Source organism: Dasypus novemcinctus, chromosome 10 (assembly GCF_030445035.2).
Source record: "Dasypus novemcinctus isolate mDasNov1 chromosome 10, mDasNov1.1.hap2, whole genome shotgun sequence".
Classification (NCBI taxonomy): Eukaryota; Metazoa; Chordata; class Mammalia; order Cingulata; family Dasypodidae; genus Dasypus; species Dasypus novemcinctus.
Window position 1 is genome coordinate 71,236,470 of NC_080682.1, and position 13,144 is coordinate 71,249,613.

At 34.1% G+C, this 13,144-nt stretch overlaps 1 protein-coding gene across 2 annotated transcripts in view; it reads right to left on the reverse strand.

Moving 5' to 3' along the window:
- The window catches only part of ANO5 (anoctamin 5), a 154,703-nt gene that overhangs the window by 55,094 nt on the left and 86,465 nt on the right, over positions 1 to 13,144 (reverse strand). For both annotated transcript variants that reach the window (XM_058305639.2, XM_058305641.2), the window contains 2 exons: positions 12,897 to 13,012; positions 3 to 137 (listed from right to left, as the gene is read on the reverse strand). In XM_058305639.2, the coding sequence (XP_058161622.1) occupies positions 3 to 137; positions 12,897 to 13,012 (251 nt within the window). The remainder of the gene's footprint in view (positions 1 to 2; positions 138 to 12,896; positions 13,013 to 13,144) is intronic.

Sequence of the window (13,144 nt, forward strand, 5' to 3'; positions counted from 1 at the left end):
ACCTGCTTGTGTTATTTTTCATTGATAATAAGCCATAAATAAAACAAGCTAAGCCAACCACAGCTGCAAAGGACAACATTTCTGTGTAAAATCCAAGAAAGACAAAATAGATGCCAACTTTTTCTCCATAATATCTCCTGTAAAGAGGGTAAAATTAAAATCAGTCTGGAAGAATAGAATATTCCAAAGAGTCCCGGTTTTTTATTTAGACAGTTGTGGATTCTAATTTGGCTCCATTGCTTTCTAGACATGTAATTTTGAGAAAGTTACTGTACTCTCTAAGCTTAGTTTCATCATCCTAAAACAGGATGATGCTTATATCACAGAATGGTAGAAGGATTAAAAGAGGTAAAACACATAATTAAGAAGTCAACTGGGTGGAATTTAAGTTTTAATTCTGAAGTAATATGGTACTCTGAAGGGCTTCTAAATTTTAAAGGCAGTTTACATATTTCTGAAATAAATTTCAGAATATTCTGCAATGGAACTCCTAGCAATTAACACATCAAAATGGAATTTTGCTTTATTTCTTCCAAAAATGAAGAAGGTACTCTGACCACATTAAGCATGAATGGTTACATGTGTATATTTCTATTTTTCTCCAAGAGTGGGTTTCTGATGGATGCTTAGAGAATTGTGAGAGAGGGAACAGGTTGAAAAATTGAAGACAACTGTTTAATAAAAGTACCATAAAGTATGAAGCTCAGCAATTGCCTTTCAAAGAGTTGAAAAGTAGCACCATTATTTGCCATAAATGTTCAGGTCTCATAATCAAGATTTTTATTTTTTAAACTTAGCAGTTCCCCCCGTCATTTAAGGAAACAGAGTAGATTTCTCTACCTCAGAAAGTTGTTTATTTATTTATTTATTTTTATTTTAAACCTGGTTAATTTTTTTATTTTAAACGTGTACTCATACAGCACTTAGCTCACCATATCTGTGAAGCCTTTCTACAGTTCCCTAGGCAAATAATATTAATATTCCCCAGCAACTTAAAATGAAATTGCAATTTCCATACATGCACAGGAAGACAACTCTGAACAAAGGGTATAAACTCCATTTCCTAATAAGACAATTATTAAATATTTTATGTATTCAATATTAATGTCATTGAGCCTTCCTATTTAGTTTTCAAAAGTCCTTTCTAAATTGAATGATTGTCTTTCTGCTTGCACCATCTGTTTCATTATTTTCAATGACACTAAACCCTTTTGCTTTGTTTCCTTCTGATTTCTAAAACCTTAGCTTGAAGTTTAAATTTTAATTCCATCATATCCCCTTGATAATCCACTATTCATAACTTGTTTAGGTTCACCCACACTTGGGATGAGTGAATTTGCTTATTCCCAGTTTTCTAACTGAAAAAGCACAACAATTACTGTAATACGGTGTAACATCAAAATCTATCTACTATATATACATATATACACAAAAATTGATTTTGTAGAACTTGCTAATTAACATGTCTATTTTCATTTAATGTTTTTAAAAAACTAGAGACTCAATCATTGTTTAGAAGGTATAACATCAATATTACCGCTATAAATTTAACTTTTTTCAGAAATTTGTAAGGAAACTGGCTCTTTCAGCCACTTTTTAAAAGAACTACTTTTATCTCAGTTTTCTGTTTCAATAATCTTATTTTTTGAGAACTAATGAGAGCTAAAATAATCTCTCAAAGAACTGTAATTAGTATTAAAAAGTTTCTCAAAAAGAAAAATTTTCAGTAGAGTAGGTATAGGTCAGTGGTTGAGCACATTCTTCACATGTACAAGGTCCCAGGTTCAATCCCTGTATCTTCTAAATTAAAAAAGAGAAATTTTCAGATGAGCATTTATTATATGTGAAAATGTGGGATTACTTTACCCAACTTTGGACTTATGAGGTTTGTTTAACAATAAGACATTAAAAACACGAACAGATATATACACAGCAATGTTCATAGTGGCATTGTTCACTATTGCCAAAAGTTGTAAATAACCCAAATGTCCATCAACAGATGAATGGAGAAACAAACTCTGGTATTTACATACAATGGAAGCTATAAGAAGGAATGCAGTATTAACACATGGTATAAAAACAAATTATTTTTTAAGGTGATAAAAAGCAAGAGACGTCATGGTTTTATATTTTGGTCAACAGTGTATAGGTAATTGAAAAACACTTAAGATGTTAACTTAAATTATCTTATTATTCAAAATAAAGAAAATGAGAGAAATTCAGTAATATGAGATACTCCATCGAGACTCAATGGTACGCATGATGATTTTGTAAACACACAAATTCTCTAATTAAAAAAATATATAAGGAGAACATTTTCTTTTAAGTATTCTTTTTCTTTTTAGCAAAAATTTGCCTTATATTTGTACATTTATGACATTTCTTAACTTGTCCATATTACTTACTAGACTTTGAACTTATCTGGGGCCTTGTGGCATAAAAAATACAAGAGATTCATTAATATTAGTTCTGAAATATTGTGTGAAGGGATTGATCTTTTATTTTGTATACCCAAGACTTAGGACTTAGCCTGAGACTTGGTAAATAATCAAAGTAACAATTATAGCATTGCATTGAATACAAGCTTGAGGAATAAATGAATAATTGCAAATATTTGGGTCAAAAGGGATTGGTTTTTATAGTGAAGTCATCATCTGAAAGACTTAGCTATTATAATACCTTGGAATTGTAATTGCACTATTACATTCATTATCAATGTATTTATTCTAAGCTATTTTGCACATAAGAGGATATCACTTTTATTTCTAATTAAAAAGATGCTCAAAATAGGGGATACCAAAGAAAATCTGGCATGGAGCTATTAAATTGGAAAGAAAACTTGGGCTCAGAAGAATGATATGTCAATGATGGCAACCTTGGTATTTCCATTTTTCCTGAACAATATAATCTAACATGACAAAAATGGTCAATGTCCAAAGGGCAGAAAATCACTTGCCAATATTTCGACACAGAACTGAAGCTTAGTGTAGAGAGAATATGAAATATGTAATATGTAATAATATGAAATCTCTGAATTTGGATTTCTATATTGTAATTCTCTTTCTAGGCACCTCAGGTCATGCTAGATGTCTTCCTTTCTTTTATCTTTCCATATCCAATCATCCACTGGTTCCAATAAGTGCTCTTTCTTAGCCCAGTACTTCTGCACTTTTTCTTTTGGCCTGGGATAATCTTATATAATTTTTATACCTAGTAACCTACTATTTATATTTCAAGACATACCTCAAGAATAAGTGCAGTGAAGCTTTCTCTAGGTTGTCATAAAGGTAGGTGATTTTCTCTCTGTGTTCTGTTGTTTCATGAATATCATTTTGTTGTAAGTATTGTATATTGGTGTGGCTTCCTGCGACTTTTCCATTTGTCATGGTGATTTTTGTAGCCCAAGCCCCTTGTCAGATATAAAGTGCTGCTCATTAAAGCAATGTGTGCATTGTAGTTATGCATCTATTGGAAAATCTTTCCTTTAAGGATAGGTTTATATTTATCAAATATCTCCCCAAAAAACTTTGCTGAAAACCATACAATCAATAAGGAGAAGAAACTTCACTCATGATACAGGTCTGCAGCATCATAACAGAGACCACCACAATCTTCAAATTATTCGTAAGTAAAGAAATAAATCAAATTCAAACAGAGCATTTGTCATCTACTTCCTCTTGCTGCTACAGACCTGAAGTACAGAAAGCAGAATAAAAGATGCTTAAGAGATTCCAGAAAAATACAGAAGAAATAAAAATCCAAAAAAGCGAACCTATCTAAATGCCACAATTTGGAACACAGAAGTTGGTAACTCACAGCACTGGCTATAACGAAGAGATGTGAAAGTGAGGGAAACTAGCAATTGCTGCCTCAGAGAAGAAATATTTCTGGGGAAGAATCAGATACAAAGAGAATGTTGTAGCCTTTGGAAATGTGGCAATAAAAGAAAGAAGAAAATAAGAGGGGTTAATTAAAGATTCTGCAGATATGAAAGAGAAACAGGACACATTACTGCCCACCATCATTCATAAAAGAAACTGAGTGAAAGAGAAAAGAACTGACAGAAGAGGGCACCCTCACACTAGAAACTGTCCAAAAATTGACTAAATAGAAAAAAACAGACCACATCCACACAAAGCTATATAAAACAAAAACAAAAAACAGAAAATGTGGAACAAATCTTTTCACACAATTAAAATTCTTCTCCCAGTAGAACATGACATTGAAGAGTACTGTAAAAATCACTAAACACTAAATTAAATGTTCTCAAATAAACATTTGCAGATATGAAAAAAACAGAAGGAATATAAAAACTAAGAAGAGAAATGGGCAAAACACAGGAAGAAATAAAACAAGAGTCAATTACTCCAGGAAGAAATAGAAGAAAAACACAAACCACAGTGGATTATATCAGAAATGAAGCCTAAATTATGTGGTATCCAAGAGAAAATTGATGATAATAAGTGAGAACCTAATAAAAGGCATCAAAGAAACAAGAAAATTATCAAAAGAATGAAAATGAGATAAAGAATGACATAGAAAGGGTCATAGAGAAACTGAAACGAATGCAGGCAAAAGAGGCCAAGCATACTTATAGTTGTATGAGAACTAATACTTAAAATTATAATCCAAGAAAACATCCCAGAAAGAGTTCCAGGAAGATGGCAGTGTAGTTACTGGAAGGGCTCACCTCTCTTTCCAACGGCAAGAGGAAAGGAAAGTAGGAAGTGTCCGAAACAACTGTGCCAGGGATCTGAAGACCAAGGGAGTGATGCGCAACATTACTTATTCTCTGTTGGTGGGTTTGTAGAATGGTTCATGTGCTGTGGAGACTGTTTTGCATTTACTCAGGAAGCTAAATATAGAATAATCATATGATCTGACAAACCCACTTCTAGGTATATATTAGAAGACCTGAAAGCAGGGACATGGACATTTGCACACTGATGTTCATAGCAGCACTATTCACAATTGTCAAAAGATGGAAACAATCCAAGTGCCCATCAATAGATGAATGGATAAAAAAAATGTGGTATATACATGCAACAGAATATTATTCAGCCATAAAATTGAATGAAATCATGATGCACGTGGAACTTGAGGACATCATATTGAGTGAAATAAGCCAGACACAAAAAGACAAATGATCCCACTAATATGAACTAATTACAATGAGCAAACTCATAGAGTTAATAGATAGAATATAGGTCACCAGACGATAGAATAAGGATAGAGAATGATGTCCCTAGAGGTTAGTATGTTGAGTGAAATAAGTCAGACACAAAAGGATAAATACTGTTATGGTCTCACTAATATGAATAAATATGATGAGCAAACTCACAGAGGTAAACTTGAGAGTACAGATTGCTAGGAAATAGAGTGTGGGTTGAGAACAGGAGCTGATGCTTATTGTATACAGCATTATCAATAAGATTAATTGTAAAGTGGAAATGAATAGAGTTGAGAGTAATATAGTGAATATATGAATAATATAGTCCAATAAAATCTTGTTAAAATTTTGAAAGACAAGATATAAAAGGTCAAGTAAGAAAAAAAGGGATTAAAAGGATCATAAAGACTCTACAACAAAAACATAAATCTTCCTAAATAGCAAAATAAACTTTTTTAAAAAGTAAAAAAGACATCACACAGAAAAATTAAACAGTAAAAAAATAGTAATTACCATGCAAAATAGTATGATAAAATTGAGACCAAACATATAAGTAATATTAATTAATGATTCCAGAATATCATCTTTTTTAGGCACCCTGCCTCATTCTAGTGGATGTGAATGTGAACTGGTTTAACTTATATACTAACTCATAAAGTAAAACCCAACTCTACTGTATAAACAAGGAGCACCTAAAGTACAATGATTTTAAAAGGCTAGAAAGTAAGGAACGGACAAAGGTTTAATGTCCAAATGTAAACAATAAGAAAACAAGATGAGAATTAGTTCATTAAAATATACAAGCACTAGCTAAGCTTTAATCAAAGAAAAAAGAGAAAACACAAACACACAAATTAAGAAATGGCAAGAGGGAACTAACTCTTGATACAGAGAGAATATCAACAAAATCACAAACAACTGCTTTGCATGCTCTGTGAAAATTAATTTGGAATCCTAGATCAAACAAATATTATCTTAGAAAAATAGTTACCAAAATATATACTTGTAGAGAAAGAAAGAAAAGAAAGAAAGAAAAGAAAATAAAGGAAGTTTATTTAAGGAACTACTATAATACCAGACCCAAATGGTTTCACAGAGGAATCTACCATATCTTTGGAGCCCAGATAGTCTCAATGTTGCAAAATTTGTCTTAAGAACATAGAAAATGAAGGAAAATGTCCAAATGAGTGATACCTAATATAGGTAGTTCAAAAAATAATTCTCATGAATGTCATGATTATTGACAAAAAATTCTAAATACAGTATTAGTAAAAACATTCCAGTATAACATGTACAGGGTTAGAATGCACAGATTGCTAATATTAGGAAATCATTAATATAATCCTCCAAAAAAGTACACACCAGGAGAAAAATTACATTTTTATCTCCACAGAGGTTTAAAAAGCTACTGAGAAAATTCAATAGCCACTCCTAATTAAAAACAAACAAACAAACAAACTCTTTAATAAATAGGAATGGTTAGATATTCCTTAAAAAAATAAAAATATATGCACCTCAATTCTAACTTTCCACTATTATTTACATACACACATTGTTTTGGAGTTGTTTGCCCATGAAGTTAAACAAGAGCAAGTAATAACACTTGGTAGTAAATAAAATATATCTACCTGAAGATGACAGGTTAGTATATCTGGAAACCTTTAGAGAATCAATGACAAAATGATGCCAATGAAGAATTCACGCTATACGTATTTAGAATGTTTAATAAGGTTAAATGTAAATATGTGGCAATTGCTGGACTTGATTGTAACACATTATAATAAATATAACAAATATTGTTCATTTATGGATGTGATTGTGGCTGAAAGAGTAGTCTAGGGAGATCAATGTTGGTTGGAGGACAACTGGAGGATAATATAGGGAATGTACAGCAATAATTTTGGCAGTAGATGAGGATTATGGTTGGAAATATAAATACAGAAGTGTTCTTATACCACAGAGTATTAAGAATACATGGGAAAAATATAACATGTAATTTATGGGCTATAGTAAAGAAAATTGTAATGTCTTTCTGGTAAAAGCAACAAAGTTGGTACTATATTAATTTTACAGATCAAAAAAAAATATGACATTTGGTTTTGTAAGATATGTGATTAAGCTTTTTTTCCTCTCATTTTTTTTTTTCCATTGAGAGCTTGACTATGTCATTTAACCAATCTGTATACATCTGTGTATCTTTCTGAACACTAGAGGAATAAATGAGTTAGTAGTTGGAATTAGATGAGATAAAAGTGCCTGGACAGAATTTTTGGAGTAATGTTTCCATAAATAGTTGAGCTGCCTTTTTCTGTTATTTTATTATTTTTTAAATGTTCTTTAAAAAGAATTCATGAAGGCAGAGTATAAAATTAATGTGCAAAATTCAATAGCATTTAATATACAAGTAATAACCAGTTAGAAGATAGAAGAGGAAATATAATTTATAATATCAACCAAAAGCTAAAACATTTAGGACTAAACATAAAAATTTAGGAAACTACCTAAATATTAAAATGTGGGAGATTTGTTGAATAAACAACTGTAAATACACACAGTTGTGTAAATACAGAAAACACACAGAAAACTGTAAACTGAATAAGGAACATCTGTATTAACTGATCTTCAGATCTATGGAACGCTCATCAGATATTAAGTGAAAAGAGCGAAGTGCAAAATGAATTAGATAACCTGCTACTTTTTATGTAAAATAAAAGAAATTTAAAAAAAATATGCCTGCTCTTTATAAAACAAAATGCAGAAAGGATAAACCAGAAAACAATGAGGTTGGTTTGCTAAAATGGGTAATGGGACATAAATGGGAGAATGGAAGAGACATGAGAGGAAGTATCACTTCCCTGCATATACCTTTTTGCAAAGTTTTGACTTTTGATTCATGTTCATGCTGTGCATAGTCACATATATAATAAAATCCATAGGGATGAGAAGAAAAGAAAAACCCTAAAAGCAAAAGCAAATTGAACAATTGAACCCAAGGGTATTTCAAGTAAATACCAACCATACTGGGAGAGAGAGGGGAATTGTAGTGATTTGGCATTATTTATGAGTTCCAAAAATAGATATTGGATTATGTTTGTAAACTGGTCTGTGCCTCTGGGTGTATTAGATTGTATTGGATCCAAAGGTTTCACTTTTACCTGATTAAATTACCATTAAGGCTTTTTGATTGGGCCATGTCAGTGGGATGGGGACTCTCAGAGAAAACTACATGGCAGAGCAGAAAGTAGAGTTTTTTTAAAGCTGGAGCCTCAGGAAGTAAACACACAGGGAAAAAACACAGAAATAGAGATAGCTCCATAGACAAGGCAGACACCTCGGGAATAGAGAGGGCCCAATAGTCTACTGTTGATCTTGGAGAGAACAGAGCAGCTGAGTCTGGAGAGGAACGAGCCCCAGGAGAGAGACAAGACTTATCCCAGCCTACAGCTGATATTGGGAGAAGCTGGGACCACAAAGCTTTGAGAGGAAGAGGGAGGCTGAACCCTTGCAGACATTGGCAGCCATCTTTCTCCAACACATAGCAACAGACTTTGGTGAGGGAAGTAACTTAAGCTTTGTGGCCTGGTAACTGTAACTTCTACAGTTGGGGTAACTTCTACCCCAATAAATACCCTTTATAAAAGCCAACATATTTTGGGTATTTTGCATCAGCACCCCTTGGGCTGACTGAGACAGGGACATCGAAAGATCTTTTAAAAGTAAGTCATGAACCAGAGTTTAACTATTTATCTTAAGTCTTGGGCAGGAGGCAAGGGGAAAAGGAATTTTTATGTTCAAAAAGCCAAATCTTTCAGTAGGTTTGTTTTTGTAGTGGTATAAGAGAAGTGATTTTGAAACTATTTTGTATGTCCTATGAAACTGGGGAAATCAGGAAATGTGATGATGTTGGGAGCCAGGTTCCTTACTTCGGAGTAAGGAAAACAAATATTAAATACTAGAAGAAAGTTAAGATGACTCTGAGGGGCTGGACTGGAATTAGACATTATCAGTGTGGACTTAGGATTTCTAAAAGATGTATGTGTCTGTGTATACATGTGATTATGTTCATGTATGCATCTGCATGCATATATTTCTTAGATCTGTCAGATGAAAGGGCCTACAAGGAAGGACACCTCAGTAACCATATCTGAGTGCCAAATCTCCCACTAAAAGAAATCAGCTCTCCTGAGAGGAATGGCTGATTCCAGAGCTAGGAGGTGGGAAAGCAAGATGAGCCTGGAACATGCCAGAAAGTGAGGAGTGGGGGTATAAATAATAGGGGCATGTCATAAGGATACGGTGTCCAGCTTCAAAGGCTCCCACTTGGCCCACTGGATGGAATGTGGGAGAGTGTGGGCTATGAAGTAGACCATTGACCATGAGGTGCAGCGATGCCCAGAGATGTATTCACCAAATGCAATGGATGTGTCATGATTATGGGGGAGATTGTTGCTGTGGGGGGAGTGGGGGGTGAATGGGGACCTCATATTTTTTGAATGTAATATTTTTAAAAAATGAATTAAAAAAAATAAAAAAAAAAAGAATGTTGACTGTCAACTGGTAAATGTGGAGGGAATGCTGGTGTTGGAAGGTCATTTGGCAGACAACACAGTAAAGATTCATTGTAAGAATCGTTACAGGCAGTAAATCTAGGAGGGAAATTCTGATGAGAAGAATATTTGCATGGTCTTAAAGTAATTTCCCAGATTGCTTATTGGCAAAGTAAAAAAGAAAAAGAAAAAGGTGGAGAAATCAGACCAGTCTTTAATGAGGTGACTAAAATTAAAAAGTGAGGGCCTTATTGAAAGTAAGGGAAGTATATTAACTATAAAGTGAATAAATAGGATCATACTTTGACTAGATGATCAAAATTATAACGAATAACCTGAGGCCCATGCAGCTGATGAGTGCAGCTGTTGCTGATATCTTTAAACTTAGAGGAAGGGGCCCTGGGGTGCTGGGACCCAGATCTCTGACAAGGGGCCACTAGCTGACTGGTGTCTCAGAGTAGGCATGAAGAGGCTGGTTCTGTAAGTATGGGAAGAGAGCAAACTGCATTCAGCTGTAGCAACAGTAAGGAACTGCCACAGTTGGGGTGAAGAAGCATTTTAGGTAATGCTCACAGGAAGCAGACAGGATGCAAACAAGCAATCCAAAAATCCAAAAAGCAAGCAGATTAGAAAGAAGGCTTGGAGCAGAAAGAACAATAGCTTAATAACTGGCAAAAGCTAAAAATGAAATGACATTAAATGTTAATCCAATATTTCACCACCTCGGTCACTACTTCCTACATCTACCACTGCAGGCTTTCGCTTCCATCCCAAAGTTGAATTTCTTTCTGGTCTCTTGAGAAGTCCCCAGATGTGTCTCACCTATACTAGAAATATCTTGGGAAGACAGCTTTCAACACTGTCTCTAGGCCACTGGGTAAGGAACTTGGCTCTTCTAGGCCATGGTGCTCATTTCTCCGGGAAGGAGCTCCCCTTCTGAGTTCTCCCCTTGGATGCACCAGAAGATAAATCTTCCCAGAGGAGTGTTTCTTTCTTTTAGTCAAATTTATTGGGTGTGTAATTCACATTAAAAGTTTAAGGGTAAAGTTTGATGAGTTCAAATGTACACATCCGTGTAACCACCAACATAATCAAGATATCCAACACTTCAGGAAGTTTCCTTGTGGTGCTTTGTAGTTAAGTCCTGCCCCCATGCTAAGAACAACTGTAAACATATATCCTTGTGCCCTTGGAGAATATTTCTAAAGTATGCTTTCAAAGAAGAAAAGTTGTCGTAATTAAAGTTTGTATATTTTACACAGTTCAAAATATATTGAAAATATTTATTCAACTAACAGTATTTAACTGTCTACTGGTGTTTCTGCTGTAAGTAACCAAAAGGTGAGTTACATAAATCTACTGATACAAAACAATAAGTCCCAGGCTTAGTCCTGGCTTATTTGTAATATTTTACTTATATTTCACTTTCTTATTTCCTTTTATAACAAAGAGGAGCTCAAATATTTCATGAATAGTAGTATTCAGCATAATTTTAATCACCTTTTAAACATTTTACACCTAGTGCTTTAATTATTTTGTCTTAGTAAGAAGTTATACTTCTTTTCTTTTTCAATAGTGAGATAATTATTTAAATAAAATTAATATGTTGTTAACAGAAAAATTAATATACAGAATTGATAGCCAGGAATAAAGTTGTGAACAACATATCTGTAAAGGCAAAAAAGAAAATATTATGTTATCGCTGAGTTGACAACTACAGAAAACAGCTGTAATCTGATTGTTCCTGTATTGGAATCAGCTAGAATCTCCTAACACAGTATTGTCACGGTTCAAAGCAAGAACCTGCAACCATAGTCTTCTGCTTAGCTAACAACACTATCTAAAGGAACTGGGAGTCATAGAACAATTGTCTTCAGAGCTCTTTGGCACCAACATCCACACATCAATATACTGCCTTTCTGCTGTCTTCTAAATTCCTGGACATTAGGAGAGAAACAAACCACAACAAAGCAAAACAAAACTAGTATTTATGGATGATGGTGTCGAAGTAGCATTTATATTTGCTGGGTGCATGTCCCAGAGACCTAAATCTTAAGTCTGTTCATATCCCATTTGAGCCCTGAGTCTGCAGAGTTGCAACACCTACTCTCCAGTTCATTGGACTCAACCAGGACTCCTGGCAGGGGGATGATGATGGACAATGCCCATCCCAGGAAGCAGAGAGTGTCTGCAACTGCAAGCAAGACAGTGCCATCCATCTGTCCCATGGGATCTAAGACCCCTCTCAATCAGAAACAGAGTAGGCATCACCATTCCAAATTTCTCAAGATAGGTGAAAAAACAATAGACTAAAGTAAACTTATTTTATTATTTTTCTCTTATAGACTTATTATTATCCTAGCAATGGAAGAACTTTCATCATTGATATAAAGGTAGTGGCCACCATGGATTCTGAGGGGAGGGAGAAGAAAGAATGGATATAGCATGGGGACATTTTTGGGACATTGGAGTTGTCCTGCATGACAATGCAATGATAGATCCAGGCCATCAACATTTTCTTAAAATCTATAAAATTGTGCAGGGCAAACTGTGAACTATAATGTAAACTGTAGTTCAGTTAGTAGCAATGTTTCAATATGTGTTCATCACTTATAGAAAATGTGCCACACTAATGAAGGATGTTGTAGGGAGTGTGTAAGGGGAAGGGGTGGCGTATAGGGGAAACCCCTGTATTTTTAAGGTAACATTTGTGGAATCTAGTTTCTTTAAAAAAGATTTTTTTTTAAATTTAAAAAACCTAGTATTTATGAAACACTAAAGGGCGAGCCTCTGTGCTAAAAAAAAAATGCATATCTCATTTAATTATCAAATAACTCCATGAAGTAAGTATTATTGTTATCCCCATTTCAGATGAGAAAAGTGAGCCTCATAGAGGCTAACTAACTTGCTCAAGTTCTATAGCATTCAAGAGTCAGAACTTGAATTTGAACCCAGGATAGCTAAATAGCAACACTTAATTTCTTGATCCCTACTGCCTCTCACAGGGATTTTGGCAACAACATTTGGGCTACAATAAACAACTAATTGAGGTATAGATATGACACTGAGAAGCCATGAAAGGTACTGGGTCAAAATAATAGTAATAGAATATGATGCATTTTGAATAAAAATCACATTCTCAAATTTTAATCAGTCTGATCCTTGTATAAGAAACTTACCTAATTAAATCTAAAGGCTGCTCCTTGTAAAAAGAGGGAAACTTAGCCCAGTGCTTATGAAGTATGTACCTTTCATTGACAGGATTGGGAGGTTCTGATGGCTTCCAGTATTGGCCCTGCAGATATTCAAGAAGAGGATACATGAAGGAAAAAACAAAAGACAAGGGTGAAGTAAATGAACACTGCTTTTACAAGTTTAGTGAATGACATTAATACTCTTTTACATTAAGATCTGAATATCCCACTGA